The sequence below is a fragment of the Papio anubis genome, chromosome 7 (genome assembly GCF_008728515.1).
Source record: "Papio anubis isolate 15944 chromosome 7, Panubis1.0, whole genome shotgun sequence".
Classification (NCBI taxonomy): Eukaryota; Metazoa; Chordata; class Mammalia; order Primates; family Cercopithecidae; genus Papio; species Papio anubis.
The window spans coordinates 98,115,215-98,143,027 of record NC_044982.1 but is presented as its reverse complement, the minus strand read 5'-3'; the positions used below and the strand labels follow the sequence as shown (position 1 = coordinate 98,143,027).

The window sequence follows — 27,813 nt, the reverse complement described above, 5'->3', positions numbered from 1 at the left end:
GGAGACAGGCAGGTGGATCACTTGAAGTCAGGGGTTTGAGACCAGCCTGGGCAACATGGCAAAACCCTTTCTTTTTTTTTTTTTTTTTTGAGGCGGAGTCTGGTTCTCTTGCCCAGGCTGGAGTGCAGTGGCCGGATCTCAGCTCACTGCAAACTCCGCCTTCCGGGTTCACGCCATTCTCCTTCCTCAGCCTCCCGAGTAGCTGGGACTACAGGCGCCCGCCACCTTGCCCGGCTAGTTTTTTGTATTTTTTAGTAGAGACGGGGTTTCACTGTGTTAGCCAGGATGGTCTCGATCTCCTGACCTCGTGATCCGCCCGTCTCGGCCTCCCAAAGTGCTGGGATTACAGGCTTGAGCCACCGTGCCCGGCCAAAACCCTTTCTTTATTAAAAACACCAAAAAAAAAAAAAAAAAAAAAAAAAAATGAGCAGAGTGTGGTGGTGTGCATTTGTAATCCCAGCTACTTGGGAGGCAGAGGCTGCAGTGATCCAAGAGCGCAGCCTCACCAAAGTGTCGCCTGGGCGACAGAGCCAGACCCTATCTCAAAAAATATTAAACTATCCTAATAAATCGTTTAGGGTACAGACTCCCATATGCTGGGCCTTCAACACTTTTGTCTTTATATTGGAAGTCGTCTGTGGCCTCTGCGGAGAGGGCGCTTTGGGGGGGGTTGGGATTGGTGGCCAGCTGAGCCTGGTTGAAGGACGGTTTGGGCCGCGCCCACCACCCTAGCCTGTTTCAAGGAGGGGTAAGCCCAGCGTGAGGCTCATTGGCTCGACAGGGGCACGTGATGGGTCCTGAGCCAATCCGTGGAAGGTAAAAGCTGCTTCCTGTGTGGGCATCTGTCCGCCGCGGGTCTGCTTTTGAGCTGCTGCGGTCCCGGACTGAGGTGGGTGGCGGGGTCCGCCCGTCTTGGGGGTCACTCCTCGTCAACCCTTTAGCTCGGGTCTTAATGAATGTCCTCTCGGCGGTTCTAATCCGAGCTCTCTCCCCCCGGGTTCTTGCAGGGGCGGGACCACCTGGTCCAACCTCTGCCTTGGTCCAACGCCTCCCGGAGGTTTCAGTCCATTTCACAGACCCGGCGTAGGCCTTGGGACCACAGCGGCCCTCGCAGGGAGGTGAACAGGGCTGCGGCCGTAGCGCCCCGGACAGCGACGTCACCGCCCTTGCCGGGGATTGGCCGCCTCGCGTCGCACGCCCTTCATACCTTTTCTCCCCGTGGCTGTCGGCGCCCGCTGGGCAGGAGGCCTATTCGGAGGCGGCAGCTCTGCGGCTTGGCGTTTCCTCCAAGGCTGCCCACCAGAAGGACCTGTCCAAGAGGGTGGAGGGCATAGGGTCAAGATCAAGGTCAGAGGCCCCATTAGGTTGGGAGAGGACACGGAAGGGGTTAGGAGCCCAGGAACTGGGGTCGCAGGAGAGACCCAAGATCTGACTTCAGAGGCCTGAAAATGCCAGTGCAATTCTGCTTCAGCCCGGGTGTGGCGGCTCACGCCTGTAATCCTAGCACTTTGGGAGGCCGATGTGGTCGGATCGCTCGAGCCCAGGAGTTCGAGACCAGCCTGGGCAGCATAGCGAGACCTCTGTCTATATTATATAAATAATTAAAACAAAAACAAAAACAAAAAAACCTGCTCCAGCCGAATCTGCTTGAAGTGGCGTTGCTGTTGTAACCATCAGACTGTGTTTATCTCCCCATTTAAGGATTAGCTCCTTGGGAGCAGACAACTGTCCTCACTGGCACAGAGGAGGAGCGCTCAGTAAATTCTTTTTGGACGAATAAACGACTAGATAAGGTACAGTTGAAATCGTGTCTGTATAACTTTCTCAAAACCAACAAGATGTCCAGGGATAATTTTTTTGTCAACGCTAAATACTGGATTCAGTAAGCTCATACTGTGTGTTTATCATGGCATGTACTCGCACCAAACCCTTTATTTGCATTTATTACAACTCTGTGAGGTAGGTTCAAACAGCACCGCCCCCACTTCCCTTTGTAAACTGAAGAAAGGCAACTGGACTCAGGTTAATTGGCCAAGGTCACAAGGCCCCGCTAAGTTGCAGAGGCACTGCCTCCCAAACGCTCTTCTGCGTTCCACTGTGGGGTGAGGGGCAGAGCACTGTATGTGGAGTTCGTGGGACCTGATTTCAGTCCTCTGCCCGTCTCTGTCTAGCTATGAGTGTGTAAGGGTTATTTTCTCTGGGAATCGCCTCTGTAAAACGACCATTTTGGTTCCCAAGATTACATGGGATAAAGTGCCAGATGCTGGGAAGCTGCGGGACGGGGTGGGGGTGTCGGGGGCGCTCGGATCCTAGTCCAGTGCCTAAAGGACAGGCCACTTCGTACCCACTTTGTGGCACGCTGAGCTTGAGCCAAAAGGGAGGACAGGGAAAGTGCCTCACTAAATATTTGAGAATCTTTGTAAATCCGGTAGGGCATTAGCTAGGGCGCCTGCTCAGCGAAACGTTGTGGCACGGACTCTGCCTTTGTGGTTAGGAGAATGATAGTTTCGCTATTTTATAGATAAGGCAACTCCAGCCCCTGGAAGGCCAGAGACTTGCCAGTGTCCCACTAGCGGGCTCTTTACAAGAATCTCCCTGGGCCCGCCGCAGCCAGGTGGCGGACTGAAGAGCGCGCTGCTGGGGCATGGCGGAGGAGCGGCCAGGAGCCTGGTTCGGCTTCGGTTTTTGCGGCTTCGGGCAGGAGCTGGGCTCCGGACGCGGGCACCAGGTGCACAGCCCTAGTCCTCTGCGGGCGGGCGTCGACGTCTGCCGCGTGAGCGCGAGCTGGAGCTACACCGCCTTCGTGACTCGTGAGCGCTCCCCGCCCCGTCCCCACTTATTCCAGCAGCACTCTCCAGTCGCCTCCCCTCACCGCTGTGGTCAGTCCAGGGTGTCTTCCCCATTCAGGCCGCCAGCCCCACATTCTGGGTTGGTCCCCAGTTCGGCCCCTTCCCAGGAACACCCCCCGACCCCGCCTCCATTCTGGCCACCCTACCCCAATCTAGACCAGCCCCCAGCGCCGCCCCCAATTCTAGGCCCTCGGTGCCTGTCCCTTCCCCTCCCTAGCCCTCTCTCCGCCCGGCAGGTGGAGGCCGCGTGGAGCTGTCGGGCTCAGCCAGCGGCGCGGCGGGCGGCTGCAGGGACGCGTGGGCCTCGGAGGGGCTCCTCCTGGTGCTGCGCGCTGGGCCGGGGCCGGAGGCGTTACTGCAGGCCTGGGCGCCCGACTCGGCGCTGCGTGGGGAGCCCTTGTGGGCCCACAATGTGGTGCCCGAGGCCGTAGAGGAAGACGATCCGGACGGTGAGGCCCAGACTGGGAGGCTACCCCTGTTGCCCTGCGCCCGTGCCTACGTGAGCCCGCGGCCTCCCTTCTACCGGCCTCTGGCTCCGGAGCTGCGGGCGCGCCAGCTGGAGCTGGGCGCCGAGCACGCGTTGCTGCTAGACGCGGCTGGTCAGGTGTTCTCCTGGGGCGGGGGCAGGTGAGCGGGGCCGGGGGCAGGTGAGGGCTGGTGATTGGAGAAGCAAGCGGAGGGGGTCCCCTTAATGTGACTGTAGCTGACGAGGGTCTCCCTTGCTTAGGCATGGACAGCTGGGCCACGGGACCCTGGAGGCAGAGCTGGAGCCACGGCTGTTGGAGGCGTTGCAGGGCCTAACCATGGCTGAGGTGGCCGCGGGGGGCTGGCATTCTGTGTGTGTGAGTGGTGAGTGACTTAGTGCTTCTCCAGACGAGCTCATGATCTTGTGCAAACCTTCCTCCTCGTTTTCCAGTTTGGGTGGGTGGCCTACCCAGGCCTCCTTCCAAATTCATCCATCCATCACCAGTCAGTTATGACTCCTAAATACCTCTCACCCTCCGCCTCCTTTGCTTGCACCATCGCCCACTCATACCTGGACTCTGAAGTTTGTTCCTAGCTTCTCTGTTGCTGGTCTCACTGCCCCTCCTCTCCTCTCCCCACTTGCTACCAGTGAGGACTGTCTTTTAACAGTGCTCCTGAGGGAGTATGGAGTGTGAAGGGGCAGCTGAGCCAAGGAGAAGGGAGAAAGCTGCAGTTGCCTAGGGGACCATGACATGTGGCACAGAGTGGACACTGGGGTGCCCAGCAGGTACCAGGGTGGTGATGAGTGTGTCCCTGTGGTGGTGCCACAGCTGGCCGGAGTGAGGAGTTTCACTTGGTGATCCAGGTGCAGCTCCTTCCTAGGCTGTTAAGAGTCCATGCAGAGAGGATGAGGCTGGGAACAGATGATCTTTGCCTGTGTCCGGGGCGCTCAATTCTGGCTGCTACTTAGATTACCTGGAATATTAAAAAGCTACCAATGCCAGGGGGGCCGGGCGTAGGGGCTCACGCCTGTAATCCCAGCACTTTGGGAGGCCAAGGCGAGCGGATCGCGAGGTCAGGAGTTCGAGACCAGCCTGACCAACATGGTGAAACCCCGTCTCAAAAAAAAAAAAATACAAAATTAGCTGGGCACAGTGGTGCGTGCGCACCTGTAGTCCCAGCTACTTGGGAGGCTGAGGCAGGAGAATCGTTTGAACCTGGGAAGTGGAGGTTGCAGTGAGCCGAGATCGTGCCACTGCACTCCAGCCTGGGCAACAGAGTGAGACTGTCTCAAACAAAAACAAAAAACTACCAATGCCTGCTGGGTGCGGTCGTTCATGCCTGTAATCCCAGCACTTTGGGAGGCCAAGGCGGATAGATCACAAGGTCAGGAGATGGAGACCATCCTGGCCAACATGGTGAAACCCCATCTCTACTAAACATACAAAAATTAGCTGGGCGTGGTGGCATGTGCCTGTAGTCCCAGCTACTCAGGAGGCTGAGGCAAGAGAATTGCTTGAACGCGGGAGGTGGAGGTTGCAGTGAGCCGAGATCATGCCATTGCACTCCAGCTTGGGCAACAGAGTGAGACTCAGTCTCAAAAAAAAAAAAAAATACCAATGCCTTCCCTGGCACCATATTCTCATGGAACCAGCCTGGGCTGGTTGCCAAGCTCAGGAAACCGTGGGCTGAGCCTGGCCACCATGGCAAAACCTCATCTTTGTACCAAAATATGAAAATGAGCTGGACGTGGTGGCTCGTGCCTGTGGTCCCAGCTACTCGGGAGGCTGAGGCTGGAGGATCACTTGAGCCGTGAGCGGAGGTTGCAGTGAGCGAAGATCATGCCACTGCACTCCAGTCTGGGTGACAGAGTGAGACTGTCTCAAAGAAAAAAACAAACAAACCCTGGGCTGGAGAGAAGAGAGACCAGAGGGCTGGAAACAACCCACTGAGACGCCTTGCACTCAAGGCCCAGAAGGAGTTTGAGGCCTTTAGTGTAGAGATTGAAGCATGGACGCATCCCGCCAGACTTCCTAGTTTCAGATCATTGCTGGGGCCCTGGGACCTTGGGCCTGGTACTTAACCCCTCTGTGTCATGAATAAAATAGGGATCCTGCGTCAATGGCGATACTGTCATAAAACTACCTGTAGGGCTATTGTGAGAATTAAGTGATTATATTTGAAAAGCACATGAAACATCAGCATGGATTAAGCACTTCATAAAATCAGCTGTTAGAAATTTTTAGAATTAGGCAGCTGTTCCAACCAAAAAGCTCTAGTGTTGTGGGAGGCCAGGAAGGGGAGAGCTGTACATGGCTTTCAACAGGACCGCTGTGGGTGCAGTTGAAAAAGGGGCACAGGCCGGCCCAGTGGTGGTTTTATTTATTTATTTAGAGGGATTTTGCCATATTGCTGAGGCTAGTCTGGAACTTTTGAGCTCAAGTGATCCACCCATCTGAACCTCCCAAAGTGCTGGGTTACAGGCATGCGCCACCACACCTGGCCCTGGCCCTGTGGTTTTGAAAGGGAGACCACTGTGGCACTTACAGGGATACGTTTCTAAAATGCGGGGCAATTTGGCAGCATAAGAATGGAAGTGGAAGGTCCACTAAGGGCCTTTAAGGGTGATCTGAAGGCATTGAGGGAGATGGGAACCTAAGACAAGACCCTGGGGCCTGAGAGGAAGCACCTTGGCCTGGAGTGCTGCCTTGGGCAGGGCAGGCTTTAGTTGTCCCCATGAGCGGATGGGATGGGGAAGGGAGTTTGGATGTATGCAGGGGGTTCACAGTCTGTTTCACGTGTCCCCTTGATGTCTTTCAGAGACTGGGGATATTTATATCTGGGGCTGGAATGAATCGGGGCAGCTGGCCCTGCCCACCAGGAACCTGGCAGAGGATGGAGAGACTGTCGCAAGGGAAGGTGAGGGTCAACTCGGCTCCCACAGCTGTCTCCCCAGGATGTGGCTGTCATTCCTAACTCCTGGCTGTATACTGGCCTCAGAGCTACACTGCTCAGATGGAGCATGTGAGCCCCTTACGGGAGGGAGCATTGGCAAGGCTGATGCCGGTCTTGGCACAACACACTTGTGCGGTAGTGCCAACCCTGCCTGTAGAATGTAGGGGTTGGGAGCACCAGATTTGGAGCTAGACAGTCATGTGCCTCAGAGCTGTTGTGGTAATAAGTGACAGCGTGAATAAGGTTTAGCTCAGGTCTCAGTTGGCGTTCACATCATTATTACTATAATTCTAAAGCCACAGGACTGAATGAAGATGGTTCTCAGGTGAAGAGAACGGGCCGGGTTGAGGATGGAGCCCCTGCCCCCTTCATAGCTGTCCAGCCCTTCCCAGCATTACTGGATCTCCCCTTGGGCTCAGATGCAGTCAAGGTCAGCTGTGGATCCCGGCACACAGCTGTGGTGACACGTGAGTGGGGCTGGGAGGCTGGTTTAGGATGGAGCAGGAAGGCACTCCACGTCACTCGAGCTGCTGTGGAAAGGGGTGTGGTTGACGGAAAAACTTCTGTTATAAGGCTTCTGTGGCTCATACAGAGCAGCTACCTTGCTCAGTGGATAAGCCCCAACCCCCGTGTTGTTTCACAGTAGTTCCCCAGCCTGTCAAGCTCAGAAGATTCTTCGTTCTGGTGGGAGGGTGATGCTCTCTGTCCTCCGTACATGGCCACAGACACATTCCCTGCCCGCCGCCACCTCTGACAGCAGGGTCTGTCCAGTCCAGCATGGAGGAAGACTGTGGCGCTCGGTAGTTGGGGCACACAGGAAGATCCGCCACTTTTTCCGTTGGGATCCTTTGCCATGCCACGTGATCAGCCAGTTGTTGAGAATATGTTGTTCTACGCCAGGCACATCTCATGACGATTGTAATGTGCTAGCGGTGGGCTGTGCCAAGCCAGGCTGGATAAATGCCTTGCCAAAGAACAGTAGTGACAACTATTGATTGTTCTTTTGCTTTCAGGAACAGGGGAGCTCTACACCTGGGGCTGGGGTAAGTAAAAGGATTGTTTTTGTGACCATGAAACCAAGGGGAAGAAAGACCTGGGAGTATAGGGCAGGTGACAGAGCCACCAAGACTAGAGGAAGCAGGGGCCTCGGCCAGGTCACTGGGAGGACCAGGACTGCTCCCTCCCTGGGGTTGGAACAGACACGGGAGACATGGAGAGGATATCGGTACCACCTGCCTACCTCTCTGAAAGACTGTCTTAAGGGAGTATCCAACCAGCATTTACAAAGCAGCTTTTTGTGGATGTGACACTGGGTGGATAAAAAGGTATGATGGAAATGTGTGCTCTGAACATCTTAGCTTGGGTAGCAGGGAAGTCTGGAGGAGCATCTTGCCTGGAGTGGCTGGTCGCCACTAGCCTCTTGGGGATACCCAAGTTTGCCTTGCTCTGGGTCTCCTGGAGTCACAGAGCAGTGGGGCATAATCCCAGCACCTCATTTGATAGTCTGGGCCCCTTCCTGGAGGGAAAGAAGCAGCAAGACCCAGTGGAAACTATGGCAAAGGGGCTGGTTTCACTTTAGGTAAATATGGACAGCTGGGCCATGAGGACACCACCAGCTTGGATTGGCCCCGCCGTGTGGAATACTTTGTAGATAAGCAACTCCAAGTAAAGGCTGTCACCTGTGGGCCCTGGAACACCTACGTGTATGCTGTGGAGAAAGGGAAGAGCTGACGTGTGTATGTATACGTATATACAACACCTGTGAAACCCCCCATTCAGGTCAAGGAAAACCATTGCCTGCACCCCAAGGGCCCCGTATTTGCCCCTTCCCATCACAGTCCTGCCTTTCACCCTCAAGCACCATCCTAAAATTGTCTGCACTTTAGAAACACCTGGAGAAAGTTGAAAACTCTGCTGCCTAAGATCAGCATCAATGAAACAATGAAATCAATGAAACAATGAAATCAGAGCCTCTGAGTGTGTGGCCTAGATACTGGTAGATTCAAAGCTCCGCCCACCTCACCCCAGGTAATTTGATGTGTAGCTGAGATTGGGGCACATTCCAGGTCATCTTCCTTTGTCAGTCACTTTCCTGCTTTCGTTTGAATTTTCCCAGCCTTGCATGCATCCCTATACAACATAGTTGTGTTTGCTTTTGAGTATTAGATAAATGGAATCCTGTATATGCGCTTTTGTGTCGTTTTTGTCACTCAGCATTGTGTGATCCATCCTTGTTGGGTCCTGGAGTTCTTTCATTTTTAATGCTATATGGTGTTCCGTTGTATGAATAATACCTCAAGTGATACGGTTTTGTTGATGGTCATTTTGTTTCTGATTTTGGTCATTCCACATAATACTTTTGAGCAGTCTTCTGCACACGTGCACAGGTTCCTTTGCAGAACATTGAGTTGAATTGCTAAGTCAAGAGATACCTTTAATTTTACTAGATAACTGTTTTCCACCAGCAGGGTGGTGTCTACTGTGGCTGAAATGTCAGGTAGATGCACACTGGTTTTAATTTGCATTTCCCTGAATACTGATGAGGTTGAGTAGCTTTTCATTTGTGTATTGGATGGCTGGCATGGTGGCTCACACCTGTAGTCCCAGCACTTTGGGAGGCTAAGTGGGGTGATTGCTTGAGGTGAAGAGTTCATATGTTTCTTGGCCATTTGGAGTTTTTCTGTTGTGAAGTGCCTGTTCAAGTTTTCTGGCCTTTCAAAATGTTCTGTATTTTCCTTAGTGATTTTTCTTTTGGATATTTCAGATCCAAGTCTTTTGAGAGTTAGTATTCAGAGTATCTTCTGCTACCATGTAGTTTGTTGTTTCAGTCTCTCCTGGTATTACCAATTTTTGTTTGATACTTAGGTGATGCTTACTCCATGCCAGGTAAGGCTCAAAGTGCTTTACAAGTATTAACTTATTTTGATAAAGTAAGTTTAACATCAGTAGTTTTCTTTATGGTTAAATTGTATTTCTGCATGTGTGTGTCTGTGGTTTAGCAAATGTTTCCCACCCATGGGGTCTTTAAGTTTTTTTTTTTTTTCTCTTTTTTATTGTGGTAAAATATACTGAACATAAAATATATGTTCAATAAAAGAGAAAAATTTTTTTAACCATTTTTAAGTTCATAGTTCAGTGACATATGCATTTACTGTGCGGCAACCGTCACTATGCATTTCCAGAACTTTTTCATCATTCCATGCTGAGACTCTTGCACATTAAACACTTAACTCCCCACTCTCCCCTTCCCCAGCCCCTGGCAACCACAGTCCTAACCTTCTGTTTCTATGACTACTGTAAGTGCCTCATGTAAGTGTAATCCCATAGTATTTGTCTTTTCATGACTGGCTTATTTCACTTAGCAGCATGTCCTCCAAGTTCATCCATGATGTAGCTTATGTATCTGGACTTCCTGCCTTTTAAAGGCTAAGATTCTGTTGTACGTGTGTGCTGCATTTTATTCATCCGTGCATTGGTGGATAGTTGAGTTGTTCACTACAGTGAATAATGCTGCTGTGAACCTGGGTGTACAACTCTGAGTCTCTGCTTTCGGTTCTTTTGGATATATACCCAGAATGGAATTGCTTGTGTGGTAATTCTAATTTTTTTTGAGGAACTGCCCTACTGTTTCCCACAGAGGCTGCATCATTTTACATTCCCACTAGAAGTGTACACGAATCCTAATTTCTCCACATCTATACTTGTTTTCTATTTGTTGGTTAATAGCCATCCTAATGGGTATGAAGTGGGTTTCATTGTAGGTTTTGTTTTTTTTTTGGACAGGGTCTCTTTGTTGCCCAGGCTGGAGTACAGCCTCCACCTCCTGGGTTTAAGCCATCCTCCCGGGTAGCTGGGACTACAGGCACGTGCCACCACATCTGGCTAGTTTTTTGTATTTTTAGTAGAGATGGGGTTGTGCCATGTTGCCCAGGCTGGTCTCGAACTGCTGGGCTCATGCAATCCACTTGCCTTAGCCTCCCAAAGTACTAGGATTATAGGCATGAGCCATCACGCCCAACCAAGCCATTTTTTAAAATGGACAGAAGTCAACAAAGATGACAAAAGGATGGCAAATAAGCACATGAAAAGATGCTCTACATCATTAGTCATTAGGGAATTGTAAATGGAAACAATAGTGAGACACCACTTCATACACAGAGTAACTAGAATTATATAAAGGCTGAACATACCAACTGTTGGTGAAGATGTGGAGAAACTGGAACCTTCATACATTACTGGTAGGAATGTAAAATGGTACAACTGCTTTGGCAGGCATGTAAAATGGTACAACTGCTTTGGCTAACAGTTTGGCATTTCTTTTTTCTTTGAGATGGAGTCTTGCTCTGTTGCCCAGGCTGGAGTGCAGTGGCACAGTCTTGGCTCACTGCAACCTCCACCTCCTGAGTTCAAGCAATTCTCCTGCCTCAGCCTCCTGAATAGCTGAGCTTACAGATAATTTTTGTATTTTTAGTAGAGACGGAGGTTTCACCATGTTGGCCAGGCTGGTCTTGAACTCCTGACCTTGTGATCTGCCCGCCTTAGCCTCCCAAAGTGCTGGGATTACAGGCATGAGCCACCATGCCAGCCCAGTTTGGCATTTCTTAAAAAGTTAAGTGTATACCTACCACAGATGTGATCCAGCCATTTCACTCCTAGGTATTTATCCAGAAAAAAATATATATCCATACAAAAACTTGTATATGAATGTTGATAGCAGCCTTATTTTTAATAGCCAAAAACTGGAGAAAAGCCAAATGTGAAAAATAAACCTAATAAACCTGTAGAAAATGCAAACTAATCTGTAGTAACAAAGAAATTGGTGGGCCGGGTACAGTGGCTCATGCCTGTAATCCCAGCACTTTGGGAGGCTGAGGTGGGCGGATCATGAGGTCAGGAGATCGAGACCATCCTGGCTAACACAGTGAAACCCTGTCTCTACTAAAAATACAAAAATTTACTGGGTGTGGTGGCACACGCCTGCAGTCCGAGCTACTCGGGAGGCTGAGGCAGGAGAATCCCTTGAACCTGGGAGGCAGAGTTGAGATCGCGCCACTGCACTCCAGCCTGGCAAGAACGAGACTCCATGTCAAAAAAAAAAAAATCAGTGGTTGCTGTGCAGGGTGAGGCTGGGAAGGAGGAATGAGAAAGGGGTGGGAGGAAACTTCTGGGGTATGTATGCGTGGTTAACTTGACTGTAGTGATGGTTTTTCTGTCTTACCCTTCACATGTGTACAGTTTATATCCATCCTTCCTCAGTAATGCTGTTGAAGTTGGGCAGCCTCCCCATATTGAGACAAATGACATTGAAGCCAGAAGCTTTCTAGGACTCCCTTTGCTCTTTACACATCAGGGGTTAGGTTTTATATTTCTCACAAAAAATTAGAATAAGAGATATTCTTTTTTTTTTTTTTTGGAGACGGAGTCTCGCTCTGTCGCCCAGGCTGGAGTGCAGTGGCGCGATCTCAGCTCACTGCAAGCTCCGCCTCCCGGGTTCACGCCATTCTCCTGCCTCAGCCTCCCAAGTAGCTGGGACTACAGGCGCCCACCACCTCGCCCGGCTAGTTTTTTGTATTTTTTAGTAGAGACGGGGTTTCACCGTGTTAGCCAGGATGGTCTCGATCTCCTGACCTCATGATCCGCCCGTCTCGGCCTCCCAAAGTGCTGGGATGACAGGCTTGAGCCACTGCGCCCGGGGAGATATTCTTAATTTAGAAATGTACCAGAGAGTATTTTAAAAATCACACTCTGCCAGGTGTGGTGGCTCATGCCTGTCATCCCAGCACTTTGGGAGGCAGGCAGATCATCTGAGGTCAGGAGTTCAAGACCAGCCTGGCCAACATGGTGAAACCCTGTCTCTACTAAAAATATAAAAATTAGTCAGGTGTGGTGATGCGTGCCTGTAATTCCAGCGAATCAGGAGGCTGAGGCAGGAGAATTGCTTGAACCTGGGAGGTAGAAGTTGCAGGGAACCAAAATAGTGCCACTGTACTTCAGCCTGGGCGATGGAGTGAGACTCAAAAAAAAAAAAAAAAAATCACATTCCTGACTAAAAATTTCCAGGAGGCCGGGCACGGTGGCGGTGGCTCACGCCTGTAATCCCAGCACTTTGGGAGGCCGAGGCGGGTGGATCATGAGGTCAGATCGAGACCATCCTGGCTAACAAGGTGAAACCCCGTCTCTACTAAAAATGCAAAAAATTAGCCGGACGTGGTAGCGGGCGCCTGTAGTACCAGCTACTCGGGAGGTTGAGGCAGGAGAATGGCATGAACCCAGGAGGCGGAGCTTGCTGTGAGCCGAGATCGTGCCACAGCACTCCAGCCTGGGCAGAGCAAGACTCCATCTCAAAAAAAAAATTTCCAGGAGGTTCTTTTAGTTTTTTCTGTTTCTGTTTTTTACACACAGACCAACCAACTCAAAAAGTGACTGGGGATAAAAAGGAAACACCACACTGTATCTTTTTGAAATGTAAGTATACAGATTTTAATTTATTTTTAAGAATAATTTTATATTTTAAAAACAGGACACGTACTGTATGAGTAAACAAGTGTGGCTGACACAGACCAAGTCCACACTGGTAAGCTTTTGAGAACCATTTACACTATGTTGACAGTAGTACTGCTGCAGGCAGACAGAGGAAGAATAAATAATAGTGCTTCAAGAAGAGTAGTGATTGAGAGGGTAGGTAAAGAGGGCATCTCATCGTGGATGCTAGAGCAGGAACAACTCCCCAGTAGTGACATGTGCAAAGTTCCAGATCTCCACGACAAAGACAGCCCAACCCATTGGAACAAACAGACTCCCAATGCAGCTGGCAACTGCAGGGGTAGAAGAACTCAGGCAAAGTAGGCACAGGAATGGGGAGATGGGAGCCAGGGACAAACGCTGAGGAAAGCATTCCAACAAGCATGTGTGTTCATACATGCATACCCCCAACAAAGGGCACTGCACTGTGTAACAGAACTGAACACAATTTAACAAAGCAGTTCCCAGCCTTCCTGTCACCTCTTTGGCAGTAGGGCAGGCCATCTCAACTTCAGACACACAGACATTCTCATCAGGAGGAAGGCTGTCCTGTGTGGTGGGGACAAAGCTTCAGGTGAGAGCAAAGCTATGATAGCTACAGCATTAATTGAACATGCCTAAACAAAAAAGATGTTAATTACTAGTTACAGGTATACATGCCAGAATTACCCCAGGGATGGGCATAGTCAGTCATTTTCCTACACAGTGGTGAAATAAAACAAGCTTTGATCATGCTTCAGCAAGTAGAATTATGTGGTAGAGGTCAGGCCCCATATGCTAAAATTTGCACTTCCTGCCATAAACTTTTAATGTATTTAAGTCAAAACCAAGTCTCCTAGGACCACCAAACCTATGATGGACTTTCATCTGTAACACTCATTCACATCTTTAAGTTAGGCCCATGGTCATGGAACCTGTCCAGGGTTTCAAGCACGCCTACGCTGAAGAAAAACTACGGTCACCCCCATATAACTAGGTCCAGTCTAGGCACAGGAAGCCCCAGCTGGTTGACTGATCAGGGCTTCTCAGGACTGGATGTTGGTTGAATTGAGGATTCCAGAAGTAGCATCAGATTTGGAAGCCTTTGAAAGTTCTCGCTGTTGAAAAATAAATAACATCAGTGGCAATACTGCCTCTATTACACATGCCCCACCCTTCTAAGTATGGTTAAGTGTCAGCAAAAGGTCCCTTGAAGGCAGTTTCTCTGAGATCCCCAGCCTGGCATAGGCTGCGTTAGGAGTAAAAGGCGAAGAACTCTGAGCACCATTCTATCAGTCATAGACAGAGTGCATGTACACGCATGCCTGTGATCCCTTTCCTCAGCCAGTCCCTTCTGTTACACCTCAGAGAAGAGAAATCCTTCATACAGTCATGCACCACATAATGTCATTTCAGTTAGCAACAGGCCACATACACTATGGTGGTCCCATAAGATTATACCGTATTTTTACTGTACCTTTTCTTATGTTTAGATACACAAATACTTACCATTGCGTTACAACTGCCTACAGTATCCCAGCCTGAATAAAAAAAACCCACAATTGCCTATAGTATTCTTTCTGTAACATGCTGCCCAGGTTTGTAGCCTAGGAGGAAAACGCCATACCATATAGCTTAGGTGTGTAGGCTGTACTGTCTAGGACTGTTAAGTACACACTGATATGTGCACAATGAAATTGCCCCACACATTCTCAGAACATATCCCTGTCATTAAGTGAGGCATGACTCTACTTCACAAAGCTACTTTAGAGTCGTCAAGTAGGCAACAAGCTTTGGTCTCCTGAAGCCCTCTATAAAACAATGGGCCAGAACATATATCTACCAATCCCTGGGGCTGAGGCCTTGTAACCTGCTGGTGATTTGATCTCATGCTGGAGCACATGGTATAGCAGCAAAAGATAAAGCATGAATGGCCATTGAGAAAGACAGATATTAGCAGAGGTTAGTTTACCGGCTTTGGTGCTGCCTGGTGGAGTCTATCAGCCATAGCAACCCAAACCAGATGAACCTACCTAGGACTAGCCACAGAGATAGGCAGGTACATTTAAGCCTCAACTAGATAAAATGGGCCTTGGTTGAACAAGCAAAAAAGAGAAAGCTGGACCTCTGTCCAGCAGTCAGCCAGAGTGACACACACCCACTTTTATAGGTAGAAGCACCACCAGCCATGTAATTTGAAAAACTTGCTGGAGTAGGAAGCCAGTTTCAGTGATTAAAATTAGCTGCAGCCTTGGCCAACTGTTCCATTCTCCATCCCTGCAGCAATTAAGAGGGGAGGCAGGCTAGGGGTTTAACTCAACATCCCCTCAAGGGTGAGGGACATCCTCACCTCTTGCTAGTAAAATATTGAGAGAAGAGAAGATAGATTAAGTAAAAGGCAGTGTAATTAGGTGTTAGCAGATATAGAGTAGGATACTAGGAAGTGAAGAGCATTCTGGAAAAACTTGCTTCCAATGCTTCATCTATGCTTCAGTAGCTCAATGTATGGAAAGAGGCAAAGGTGAGGAAATCGGCATTAGCTAGCTGAGAATAGACAGAGCTGGCAGTTGAGCCCTGAGGTTAGGAAGGCATATACTCCAGGAAATAATCAGCACACAGGCCAAGAGCCTCATTGTAGGCAGCACACAGCTGGGGCTCCCTTCCCCATGTGATGGGGCCTCTATTCTTTCCAGCTACTGCAGGCCTTTGATGTCACAATTGGGGAGGGTCAAGGTTTTCTGTTAAAACACGATTTAAAACTGCCTGACTTTAGGGGCTGAGAATCCAATTCAAGTCTGAACAAATTTTCTTATTAATCTGTTGTGAATGTAAATCAGATGTGTTTTTTTTGAGTCCATGATAGGAATTCCTGCTTCCTTTGTAACACTGCCGAGATTATTGGTTAGTGTAGCCCTGTGCCCAGATGAATGAAGCCAGCAGATGACAGATCAGTTTGGAAAAGGGACATGGGACGTGCAGGGGTTGCCATACAGACCTGAAGCCCAACAGTGGAACTGTCAGAGAGGGACGGATCCTTCTAAGAACAAAGAATTGAGACAATTACCAAGAACTCCACCAAGAGAGCACCAGGGCAGTGATAGAGGGGTTGCCTCCCGCAGCCAGGGAATGGTATATATTAAGCAGAAGGATCCAGGTTCAATGTCTAGTTGCTGCTGCCAACTTCCTTCCTATACAACCCCCCCTTAAATCACACCCACCCCGCCATGGTCAAAGCAGGAAAGGGATTCTCAGCCTCCAAGGTAGCTGCCCTAGCTAACAGCCTGGGTGCCCCTGGGAAGATACCCACTCTGCCCCAACTGTGTGCTCCCCAGAGACTGGTAGATATTAGAAAAGGTGAATTACCGCAAACTCAGAATAGGTGCTGGCAACAGAATTAATGCTGAAGTTGCGCTGGAGGGGGGCCGAGCCAGGGTACCCACCACTCAGGATGCTGCCGTTGAGCTCCAGGTTCTCCTTGTTGGCTCCATGCCTGCCAGTACGGGGTGTTTTCTTCCCTGAACAGGTGGAAGCAGCAACTGGCTGCAGAGAAAGGAAAGAGATCCATGTATCCTCCTCCTAATGAACGTGCACACACAATACCTGCACTGGTCAACGGCTGAGACTATCTTTATATTCATGTCTATAATCCTATACTTTTTAGTTAAAAAAATATATATATATATGGGGCTGGGTGTGGCTCACGCCTATAATTCCAACACTTTGGGAGGCCAAGGCAGGAGGATTGCTTGAGGCCACATGTTCAAGACCAGCCTGGGAAACATAACAGAACCCCATCTCTAGAAAAAAATTTTTTAAAATATGAATTCTTGATTTACAGAACACCTATCTTGTGCATAGTCTAATAAAATATTTGAAAGACTATGCTTTACCACATACTTTTCAACATCTCTACTGAGTACTTGGCATGTCTAGTGATCTGGTTTCACTGGGCTGGAACCCACATGTAGGGGACCTAGCTCCATACCAGCTGAAGACTGGGCTTGGAATTGAGTCGGCTTGGAATTGAGTCCACAGTGACCCTGCCTGATCTTCAGTTTCCCAGACATCCCAGTGCTTCTCATGATACTAGTGGGGCTCAGAGTGACTGTTCTCTTTTTTTGCACATTAATTTTGGACCATTATTTAATGGTGAGCTAGCTTATATCTGTCAACTCTCAGCATGTAAGTAAGAACCAAATCCAGGGATCTTAGAATCCAGAACAAGTAGGTGGGGCCTCTGGGTGAACAGGCTAGGGATGCATGTGAGGATGTGTTTAGACACAGGGCATACTAACCTTGCTGCCAGAAGGAGGAAGTCGAGACACAGGAGAGTGGTAGATTGTCCCTCCAAAGATAGGCCGAATGCTACTATTGGCCGTAGCATTGGACATGGTGGTAGTGTTCAGCTAGAGAGAAGAACACATGGGTTACTTATGTGCAGTAACATCCTCAGCATTTCCAGCAACCCGTCTCTACCCTACAGAGAAATGACTATTGGAGGCAGTCCAGGGAAGATGGGTTTACATGGTGAAGGGCCTGCTGTGTCTAATACTGCATAGGTTTGAAGAAACCTGTGGAAAATTTTCAAAGCCTATTGATATCCAGCAAATGGAAATGTAAAATGGTACAACCACTGTGGCACAAGACATCTAGCATACGACCCAGCCATTCTACTCTCAGGTGTCTCTACCCAAAAGAAACGAAAGCAGAGATCCATACAAAGACTTAGATGTAAATGTTCATAGCAGCTACCTGCAACAGCCAAAAGCTGGAAACAACCAAATACCCATCAGCAGGTAAGTGGGCAAACTGTGGCAAATTCATACAGTGGAATGAATATTGATATGCAGTAAAAAGGAGTGACCTTTTGATACATTCAACAACAGAGATGAATCTATACTAAATGAAAGAAGCTAGACAAAAAAGAATATATACTGCGGGATTCTATGTAAAATGTTTCAAAATGCAAACATCTGTAGTTAAAGAGTAAATCCTTACTTGCCACAGCTAGAGGCTGGGGGCAAATCAGGAGCCAGAGAAGGAGGAAGGTAATACAAAGAGGCACTAGGAAACTTTGGGGACCATGGAAATGTTCATTATCTAACTTATGGTGACAGTTTCATTATGTAAATGTACATATGTCAAAACTTATATGCTAATAAGAGCTCTAAACATTTTTGAGATGGGGGTCTCACTCTGTCACCCAGGCTGGAGTACAGTGGTACAATCTTGGTTCACTGCAGCCTCAACCTTCTGGGCTCAAGCAGTCCTCCAACCCCAGCCTCCTCAGTAGCTGGGACCACAGGTGTGTGCCACCACAACCAGCTAATTTTTGTGTTTTTAGTAGAGATGGGGCTTCAACATGTTACCCAGGCTAGTCTCCGAACTTCTGAGTTCAAGCAATCCCCCTACCTTGGCTTCCTAAAGTATTAGGATTACAGGCTTGAGCCACTGCGCCCAGCCAAAACTTTTTTTTTTTTTTTTTTATTAAAAAAACTCTAGGGAGCTGGGCACAGTGGCTCATGCCTGCAATCCAGCACTTTGGGAGGCCGAGGTGGGTGGATCATCTGAGGTCGGGAGTATGAGACCAGCCTGACCAACATGGAGAAACCCCATTTCTACTAAAAATAAAAAATTAGCCGGGTGTGGTAGCGCATACCTGTAATCCCAGCTACTCGGGAGGCTGAAGCAGGAGAATCGCTTGAACCCGGGAGGTGGAGGTTCACGCCTGTAATCCCAGCACTTTGGGAGGCTGAGGCAGGAGAATCTTCTGAGGTCAAGAGATTGAGACCATCCTGGCCAACAAAGTGAAACCCCATCTCTACTAAAAATACAAAAATTAGGTGGGCATGGTGGCACAGGCCTGTAGTCCCAGCTACTCAGGAGGCTGAGGCACAAGAATCACCTGAACCCAGGAGGCGGAGGTTGCAGTGAGCCGAGATCACGCCACTGCACTCCAGCTTGGCAACAGAGCAAGACTCCATCTCAAAAACAAAAACAAAAAAAACACACACATTTTAGGCCAGGCACAGTGGCTCATCCCCTGTAATCCCAGCACTTTGGGAGGCTGAGGCAGGAGAATTGCTTGTGCTCAGGAGTTTGAGACCAGCCTGGACAACTTAGTGAGACCTCGTTTCTACTAAAACTCAAACCGCCCCCCCCCCAAAAAAAAATTAGCTGGGTATGGTGGCATGTGCCTGTAAGTCTCAGCTACGTAGGAGGCTGAGGTTAGCGAATCACTTGAGCCCAGGAGGTTGAGCTGCAGTGAGCCATTATGGCACCACTGCATTCCAGTGTGGGCGACAGAGCAAGACGCTCTCTAAAAATAATTTATGTTATAAAATATGAGTAGGGAGAAGAAATAATGCTTTTATTTATCAAAAAGAAAAAAGTAGGCCAGGCGCAGAGGCTCACGCTTGTAATCCCAGCACTTTGAAAGTAGAGGTGGGTGGATCACCTGAGGTCAGGAATTCAAGACCAGCCTAGCCAACATGGAGAAACCCTGTCTCTACTAAAAATAAAAAATTAGCTGGGCGTGGTGGCACATGCCTGTAATCCCAGTTACTTGGGAGGCTGAGGCAGGAGAATCGCTTGAACCTAGGAGGCAGAGGCTGTAGTGAGCTGAGAACACGCCATTGCACTCCAGCCTAGGCAACAAGAGAGAAACTGTCTCAAAAAAATAAAAATAAATAATAAAGTCCTCTCTGACTTTGTGCTGTAGAGATGAAGAATCATTATATGTTTCATTTAGTAAGTAAGCACGAACGTTGTTTTTCACATGGTACAACATGGCCACCTCTTGGCCTTACAGGGAAAACAGCATTACAGGTTTTCGGGAAAACCAATGAAGCTTTCTTTTCATCATTACCAGAATGTTAGCAATCATTCCCCCCCACCCCTCAAATTTAATGCAAGGACTCAAGCGCAGACACCAAAGCTGGCCACTCTGTGACTGTCACTATAAGCCGCTATTTAGCCTTCCATTCACTCTCAAGTGGACTTGACATGAAGGGACAGAAGAACCCTTTCCCCTCTCTGCAGGACAGAGGGCAAGAGATGTAGGGAAAAGAAAGATCAGACTGTTACTGTGTCTATATAGAAAAGGAAGACATAAAAAACTCCATTTTGATCTGCACTAAGAAAAATTGTTTTGCCTTGAGATGCTGTTAATCTGCAACTTTAGCCCCAACCCTGTACTCACAAAAACGTGCTGTATGGAATCAAGGTTTAAGGGATTTAGGGCTGTGCAGGATGTGCCTTGTTAACAGTATGTTTACAGGCAGTATGCTTGGTAAAAGTCATCGCCGTTCTCCATTCTCGATTAACCAGGGGCACAATGCACAGCGGAAAGCTGCAGGGACCCCTGCCCAAGAAAGCCTGGGTATTGTCCAGGTATTTTCCCCCACTGAGACAGCCAGAGATAGGGCCTTGTGGGAATGGAAAGACCTGACCGTCCCCTAACCCGACACCTGTAAAGGGTCTGTGCTGAGGAGGATTAGTAAAAGAGGAAGGCCTCCGTCTCCTGCATGCCCCTGGGAAAGGAATGTCTCGGTGTAAAACCCGATCATATATTTGTTCTATTCTGAGACAGGAGAAAACCGCCCTGTGGCGAGATATGCTGGCGGCAATACTGTCCTGTTACCCTTTACTACACTGAGATGTTTGGGTGGAGAGAAGCATAAATCTGGCCTACATGCACATCCAAGGCACAGTACTTTCCCTTGAACTTATTTGTGACACAGATTCCTTTGCTCACATGTTTTCCTGCTGACCTTCTCCCCACTATCACCCTGTCCTCTTGCTGCATTCCCCTTGCCGAGACAGTGAAAATAATAAAAAGTACTGAGGGAACTCAGATCGGTGCGGGTGTGGGTCCTCTGTATGCTGAGCGCTCGTCCCCTGGGCCCACTGTTCTTTCTCTGTACTTTGTGTGTGTCTTATTTCTTTTCTGTCTCTCGTCCCACCTGACTAGAAATACCTAGGGGTATGGAGGGGCTGGCTCCGTTCAAAGAGGTGGCTGGGACTACCCTCACCTACTCCCTTGAAATCAGTGCTTCCGTAAGCCTTGTGTTTACCTTACGTGCTTTGCCCGGTGTGTTGGGAGCCAGTCCTCGCCGCTTGCTCGGTGTTCGAGGAGCGCTGCCATAGAGCATCTCTGTCTCTGTCTGTTTTTTGTTCTTGAGTTGCTGCGTGAAAGTCAGAAGCAACAGTGATACATCTTAGGAAGAGAGCAGGTCTGGGATGGCAACAGAAGCAGGACCATGTCTCCGCCCATGTCTCCGCAGCTAGAGCTAAAAAGAGCTGCCACAGGCTCCCTATTCAACAAACCCTGGTCCCTGGCAGAGACTCTGGGCTGCTCAGATTACCATCTTCCTCTTATCCCAATTTGTGTTCACGTTCACACTTACTCTTTCCTGCTTGGCTCTCTCTTTCTCCAATCGATGCATCTCCCATTGTTCTGCCACATACTCCATGAATTTCTGCCCATTCACCATAAATGCCTTTGAATGTTCCTGTTCCCACAGTTCAATTCGTGCCTTCAACTCTTCTTCCAGCTGAGACCAGAAATAAGGACATGTTAATTACTTCAACTCTTTAGTGTAAAGCCCAAATGAAATGATTTCTCTAGAGAGTGACTCCTCCTCCCCAGAGCATCACTAGCCTCATCTCAGGTAGCTGGGCCCACATAGGTACAGGTCAGAGTGACCAGAAATCAAAGCCCGGGGACATTTCATTCACACAACATACAAGAGTGGAAAATGGCAAGAACCCAAAGTTTGACCACTAAGGTTTTGGCGCCTGAAGTTGGAGGCAGCACAGTAAAGATCAGCAATATGAAATAGGCAGTGAACATTAGGAGCAGGACTCTGAAATCAGACATAATGGGGTTCAATCTGGAATCACCATCTTTACTGGCTGTGAAGCAGTGAGCAAATTTATGTAACTTTTTTTTTTTGTTTTTTTTTTTTTGGGACAGTCTGCTGCCTAGGCTGGAGTGCAGTGGCACGATCTCGGCTGACTGCAACCTCCACCTCTCGGGTTCAAGCGATTCTTGTGCCTCAGCCTCCTGAGTAGCTGGGATTAATAGGCATACACCACGCCTGGTTAATTTTTGTATTTTTAGTAGAGATGGGGTTTCGTCATGTTGGCCAGGCTGGTCTCGAACTGCTGGCCTCCCAAAGCCCTGGGATTACAGGAGTGAGCCACCATGCCTGGCCAGATTTACCTAACTTCTTAGTACCTCAGTTTCCTCATCTGTAAAAATAGAAATAATACCAACCTCATAGGGATGTTGTGAGGAATAGATGAATTATTAAATGAGAGTGTTTTGAAATGATATCCCGGACTTAACTCAAAAAAATGGTGGTATTATCAAAGTGGAAAATGGTAATGAAGCCCACAGGACTCTCTCTCCCAAAGGCTTTCCTTATGTAACTGGCTGAATTGTGTTTCTCCCCAAATTCAAATTTTGAAGCCTTAACCCCCAGTACCTCAGATTGTGACTGTATTTGGAGACAGCATCATTAAAAAGAGAATTAAGGCCAAGTGTGCTGGCTCATTCCTATAATCCTAGCATTCCTGAGGCCGAGATGGGAGGATTGCTTGAGGCCAGGAGTCCAAGACCAGCCTGGTCAACATAGCAAGACCCCATCTCTTAAAGAAACAAAAAAAGAATTCAGTTAAAATGAGGTCATTAGGTGGGCCCTAATCTCATATGACTGGGAGTAATTAGGCCACACATATCACGGGAAAACCATGTGAAGACACGGAGAAGACGACGACCATTTACAAAGCCAAGGAGAGAGGCCTCAGAAGAAACCAACTCTGCCAATGACATGTTGTCATCAGATTTGCAGTTTCTAGAGTTGTGAGAAAATAAGTTGCTGTTGTCAAAGCTGCCCAGTATGTAGTGTTTTCTGGTGTTTTTTTTTTTTTTTTTGAGACGGAGTCTCTCATTCTGTTGCCCAGGCTGGAGTGCAGTGGCGCAGTCTTGGCTCACTGCAATCTCTGCCTCCCAGGTTCAAGCGATTCTCTGCTTCAGCCTGCTGAGTAGCTGGGATTACAGGTGCCCGCCACCATGCCTGGCTAATTTTTGTATTTTTAGTAGAGACCAGGCTGGTCTTGAACTCCTGACGTCGTGATCCGCCAGCCTCCCAAAGTGCTGGGATTACAGGCGTGAGCCACCACACCCGGCCTGTAGTGCTTTATTATGGCAGTCCTAGCAAACGAATACGCCTTGATACACAGTTGCGTATACTGAATATATAACTTATTATCTCTGCCTAAGCTTTGAAGAAAATCATTTTGGGGCTAAACAATAGAAAGAAAAAGACATACAAATAGTGAGGTATCTTTGTAACCAAGCACCAAAAACCCTTAGCAATAATATTACCTTAGGAAGCATTTTCTGGAGCTTGGCTCGTTGTTTTTCTTCTTTTAGAAGATTTCCTCCTCGGTTTGTAAATCGATTCGGATCTGAAGCTTTCCTCTGTGAAAAGTACATTTTAATTAGTAGAAAGCCTGGCACCATGAGACCAATAACTTCTGTTAAGAGTCTTTGTTCTTGCTGGGCACAGTGGCTCACGCCTATAATCCCAGCACTTTGGGAGGTCAAGGCGGGCGGATCACCTGAGGTCGACAGTTCGAGACCAGCCTGGCCAACATGGTGAAACCCCATCTCTACTAAGAGTAAAAAAATTAGTGGGCCTGGTAGCAGTCACCTGTAGTCCCAGCTACTCGGGAGACTGAGGCAGGAGAATCACTTGAACCCGGGTGGCGTGCAGTGAGCCGAGATCACGCCACTACCCTCCAGCCTGAGCAACGAGTGAGACTCAAAAAATAAATAAATAAATAAAAATAAATAGTTAAAGCTTCTCATCCTTTTTAACTTTTTATTAACTTTTCTGTTTTTTACTGTCGTCTTCTTTCTAGTCAAGTAATGCAGTGGGACAGGAACAAATCTGTAACTGGCTGTGATCACTGAGTTATAAACGCCACTACTCTTGGACCAGCATGTGTTTTCTTTTAGAACATATATAGTATATCAGAACAGTAATGCAAGTATATGGCTTGTAATTATAAATTAGGTATGTATACTCAAAAATAGGGGCACATAAGCAGAAAAATTTAGAAGACATTCTTGAAAATTAAATTGTTTCCCTTCCATACTGCTTGATTGGTGATAGCCAATCGTTACTAGACAGGATGGTAATTCATTTCTTGTTTTCTTCTTAAATACTGGCATGTCAACAAAGGTTGCTGCCTTAGCTCCTTATTTATAGTTTTTTTTTTTTTTTTTGAGACGGAGTCCTGCTTTGTCACCCAGGCTGGAGTGCAGTGCCTTGATCTGGGCTTACTGCAAGCTCCGGCTCCTGGGTTCATGACATTCTTCTCCCACAGCCTCCCAAGTAGCTGGGACTACAAGCGCCCACCACCATGCCTGGCTAATTTTTTTGTATTTTTTTATTACAGACAGGGTTTCACCATGTTAGCCAGCATGGACTCGATATCCTGACCTGTGATCCGCCCGCCTCGGCCTCCCAAAGTGCTGGGATTACAGGCATGAGCCACCGTGCCCGGCCTCCTTATTTATGTTTACTCTTCTTTTTGTTGTAACCAGAAGTAAAGAATAACTGAGGACAAAGACATCTGTTCTTTTTTTTTTTTTTTTTTTTTTTGAGACAGAGTCTGGCTGGAGTGCAGTGGCACGATCTCTGCTCACTGCAAGCTCCGCCTCCCGGGTTCAAGCCATTCTCCTGCCTCAGCCTCCTGACTGGCTGGGACTACAGGCGCCCGCCACCACGCCCGGCTAATTTTTTTTGTATTTTTTGTAGAGACGGGGTTTCACCCTGGTCTCGATCTCCTGACCTTGTGATCCGCCCGCCTCGGCCTCCCAAAGTGCTGGGATTACAGGCGTGAGCCACCGCGCCCAGCCGACATCTGTTCTTAAACAGCTGTAAGATATCCCATAGTTCTCTCCACTTCTGAGTCCTAGTTTGCTGCCTGTAAACTTGAAGGAGTTGAATTCAGATTCTCTGAAGGCCCTGTGAGCTCTAACAGGGCCAGCATGAACCCAAGAACAAGGTGTCCCTCAATCTGTGCCCTACACGCCTCACTTGCCTCACCATAGTCCCTGAGCTCTAAAATGCTCTGAAGGAACCCATCCGTGCTGCCTATCAGAAGAAAAGGAATCAATACCCATGCAATTTTCTAAGTAAATAGCAAAAGCTGGAATGGTAGAATATGTTAGTTGCCTGCCCCAACATCCATTCTTCTCTCCTTCCTTAGTAACAGAACCAGAATTTACCTGGGGCAGCAATTCACCCAGCCTCACCAGCAGCTGATAGCATGTGAGCCACGGTGCTGTGAAGAGAGCCAGGAAGAGCTCTTGAAGGAGAGAGGGGCAATGCCTTCTTTGTTCCTCCTCCACCACACTGTCTGAAATGTGCCATCGGGGCCAGGCGCAGTGGCTCACGCCTGTGATCCCGGCACTCTGAGAGGCCGAGATGGACGGATCACCTGAAGTCAGGAATTTGAGACCAGCCTGGCCAACATGGTGAAACCCTGTCTCTACTAAAAATACAAAATTAGCCGGGCATGGTGGCACATGCCTGTAGTCCCAGCTACTGGGGAGGCTGAGGTAGAAGAATTGCTTCAACCCATGAAGTGGAGGTCGTGGTGAGCCAAGATCACGCCATTGCACTCCAGCCTGGGTGACGAGCAAATCTCCACCTCCAAAAAAAAAAAAAAAATATGTGCCATCAGGGTGGGAGCTCTAGTAGCAGCCATCCTGGCCCTGAGAATAAGGTCCACCCTTAGTGGTGGGGGAGCGCCCTGGGCCGGAGAAGCCTGGGGCCCTGCTCACTGTGCAGATCTGCTATGCCTGCCCCATACTGCCCACCTCTGAACCTCATTCATGCAGGAAATGTCAACCTTATTTAAGCCATTAATTTTGGGCTTTTCTCTTATAAGACCCTGCAGATAAGCTTACCAAACAGAGGGGTCAGCAGAAATTTAGAGAGACTTAAAGATGGTGTATCAAAAGCCTGGCAAAGAACAAAGCTAACTGGACTGATTCCGTACATGGCATGGTTTCTTAACAAAAACACAAAAACTAGGGCAATACCTCAAACTCTAAGAAAAGCCTCCAGGTTTCTTCCCACTTCTGGACACCTTCGAAGAGTTCCTTGTGAACTTCATAGTAGTTTTTTAACTGCACAATCTCAGCATCGTGGAGCTGGAGCAGATTTTCTGTGTAGTCCTCTGCAAAATATAGGCCCAGTAGTTTAAAACAATTCCTCTAGTGTTTAGTATCCAATTTTACAAATCATCCATTCACTAAAATGGAAATAGATTCTTTCCTTATAGTAAACTGATACAGGAAGAGGCATGTGTGTGTGTGTGTAATAGATATATAGTGGTTAATAAAAACCAGCTTTGTCACAATCGGCCTGAGGGACTAGGGCCTAAGAGACTAGGATAGAGACTAAAATAATGTTGTCAAAAATCTGCATCATCTCTTGCCTTGTCTTCGGTTTCTTTCATATTCTTCTTTTCTGTCTTGCCTAGCCAGTAGAGGGGTGGATCACAGAAAATGTGCAAAAACATCTGTTGAATTTAGTTGGGATAGCTTCATCTTTATATTCAGTTCAGTTCAGACTAGAAATCCACTGGGCTCCAGGAGTCAAGCTCCTTTTGGCCCAAACATAGGCTCTGGCATTTACCACTGTATGTCTCTGGGTTAAGTTACTCAGTATTTATGTGCTTTAGTATCCTTAGCTCTTGACATGAGGATTCTGTGAAATAATATTAAGGGTTTGACACTGCACCTGCAAAAAGTAAGCACCTGATAAAAACTTAAGCTTCACAGCTAGAAGCTACAGTGACATATTGCTTCAGAAAGCAAGAGACGAGTATTTCCCAATAATATTTGCAAATACTTTTTCATACAGGAATGGCAATTATGCTAAATGTCTTGAAAAGGTGGCTTTATCTGTTCAGAAGAGGAAATACTTCCTGTTGAATGTCTGGATGTCTTAAAAACTAGTGAGCAGGCCACAGGAAGACCACACTTTTGACTGGGTGTGGTGGCCCAACACTTTGGGAGGCCGAGGTAGGAGGACTGTTTGAGCCTAGGAATTTGAGACCAGGTTGGGCAACAGAGTAAGACCTGTCTCCAAACAAACAAACAAACAAACCAAAGACCTCACTCCTGTACTAACCAGCATAGAAAGGGGCAAAAGCTTGTCTCTGCTCCTGGCTATAAAAGCACTGGTCCCAGTACTGAACCAGCTCCACTCGAATTGCCTCAATCACTTTCTTCATGTTTTGCATTTTCAGTTCTTCCAACCGATCCACTTCTAATTGCAGCTGAAAGAAAGAAACTTGTTAAAGGTGACTGTCATACTTTTATATTCACTAAAGTTTGCAAAAGTTCCCTCCCTTTTAAGTAAAATTATAATGCAAAGCCACAAAGGTGTTATAAATCAGTATTTTTTTTTTTTTTGAGACACAGCCTCACTCTCTCGCCCAGACTGGAGTGCAGTGGCACGACCTTGGCTCACTACACCCCTCCGCCTCCCAGGCTCAAGCGATTCTCCTGTCTCAGCCTCCCAAGTAGCTGGGATTACAGGCATGTGCCACTACCACCTGGCTAATTTTTGTATTTTTAGTAGATACAGGGTTTCGCCATGTTGTCCAGGCTGGTCTCGAACTCCTGATCTCAAATGATTCACCCACCTCAGCCTCCCAAAGTGCTGGGATTAGAGGCATGAACCACTGTGCCAGGCCAAATCAACAGTCTTTATGACTAACACAGAAGTGCTAAGAGAAGACTCTGACCCAGTACCCATTGGGTTTCTTACCGCTTTCCGGACCTTGGCCTTTGACCCAGACATAATGGTGGCCACAGCTTCTCTTTCTTCTTCAGGTATTTGCAACCTGTCCCAGAGCTCTCGGATTTGAGCACGCAGCCCCTCACACACTGCTTCATTTTGTGATTTCCGCATTTCCAGCTACAGCACAGAAAGCCAGTGTCACTCAC

General features: G+C 48.2%; 2 protein-coding genes across 34 annotated transcripts in view; one reads left to right on the top strand and one right to left on the bottom strand.

Moving 5' to 3' along the window:
- The first annotated feature begins 432 nt into the window (after window positions 1-432).
- RCCD1 (RCC1 domain containing 1) lies at window positions 433-27,813 on the top strand. Of its 21 annotated transcripts, none has more exons than XR_004185029.1 (13): window positions 434-889; window positions 1,008-1,347; window positions 1,702-1,793; window positions 2,611-2,810; window positions 3,086-3,476; window positions 3,577-3,698; window positions 6,135-6,233; window positions 6,566-6,736; window positions 7,283-7,312; window positions 7,849-8,297; window positions 12,672-12,734; window positions 17,254-17,566; window positions 27,700-27,811. XR_004185029.1 is itself a non-coding variant. In XM_017955033.3 (9 exons), the coding sequence occupies exons 3-9, from the start codon at window positions 2,645-2,647 to the stop codon at window positions 7,998-8,000; spliced, it is 1,131 nt and encodes a 376-aa protein (XP_017810522.2). In that variant the 5' UTR covers window positions 434-889; window positions 1,008-1,793; window positions 2,522-2,644; the 3' UTR covers window positions 8,001-9,389. The 21 variants fall into 21 exon arrangements, 1 of the variants encoding a protein (XP_017810522.2); XR_004185025.1 differs by having other exon boundaries at window positions 2,522-2,810; XR_004185023.1 differs by having other exon boundaries at window positions 435-889; window positions 1,008-1,793; window positions 2,522-2,810; window positions 7,849-8,005; window positions 8,156-8,297.
- Window positions 12,723-27,813, bottom strand: part of PRC1 (protein regulator of cytokinesis 1) — a 28,574-nt gene continuing 13,483 nt past the window's right edge. For 3 of the 13 annotated variants that reach the window (XM_009199917.2, XM_009199920.2, XM_017955031.2), the window contains exons 6-15: window positions 27,635-27,784; window positions 26,993-27,140; window positions 25,897-26,033; window positions 23,164-23,259; window positions 21,179-21,325; window positions 20,846-20,956; window positions 17,066-17,176; window positions 16,134-16,310; window positions 15,766-15,807; window positions 12,723-13,340 (exon numbers count right to left, since the gene is read on the bottom strand). In XM_009199917.2, the coding sequence (XP_009198181.1) occupies window positions 12,978-13,340; window positions 15,766-15,807; window positions 16,134-16,310; window positions 17,066-17,176; window positions 20,846-20,956; window positions 21,179-21,325; window positions 23,164-23,259; window positions 25,897-26,033; window positions 26,993-27,140; window positions 27,635-27,784 (1,482 nt within the window). In that variant the 3' untranslated portion in view covers window positions 12,723-12,977. Of the gene's footprint in view, window positions 13,889-15,765; window positions 15,808-16,133; window positions 16,311-17,065; window positions 17,177-20,845; window positions 20,957-21,178; window positions 21,326-23,163; window positions 23,260-25,896; window positions 26,034-26,992; window positions 27,141-27,634; window positions 27,785-27,813 lie in introns of all 13 variants that reach the window. The other 10 variants (XM_009199921.3, XM_003919401.4, XM_009199924.3 and 7 more) reach the window with 8 other exon arrangements.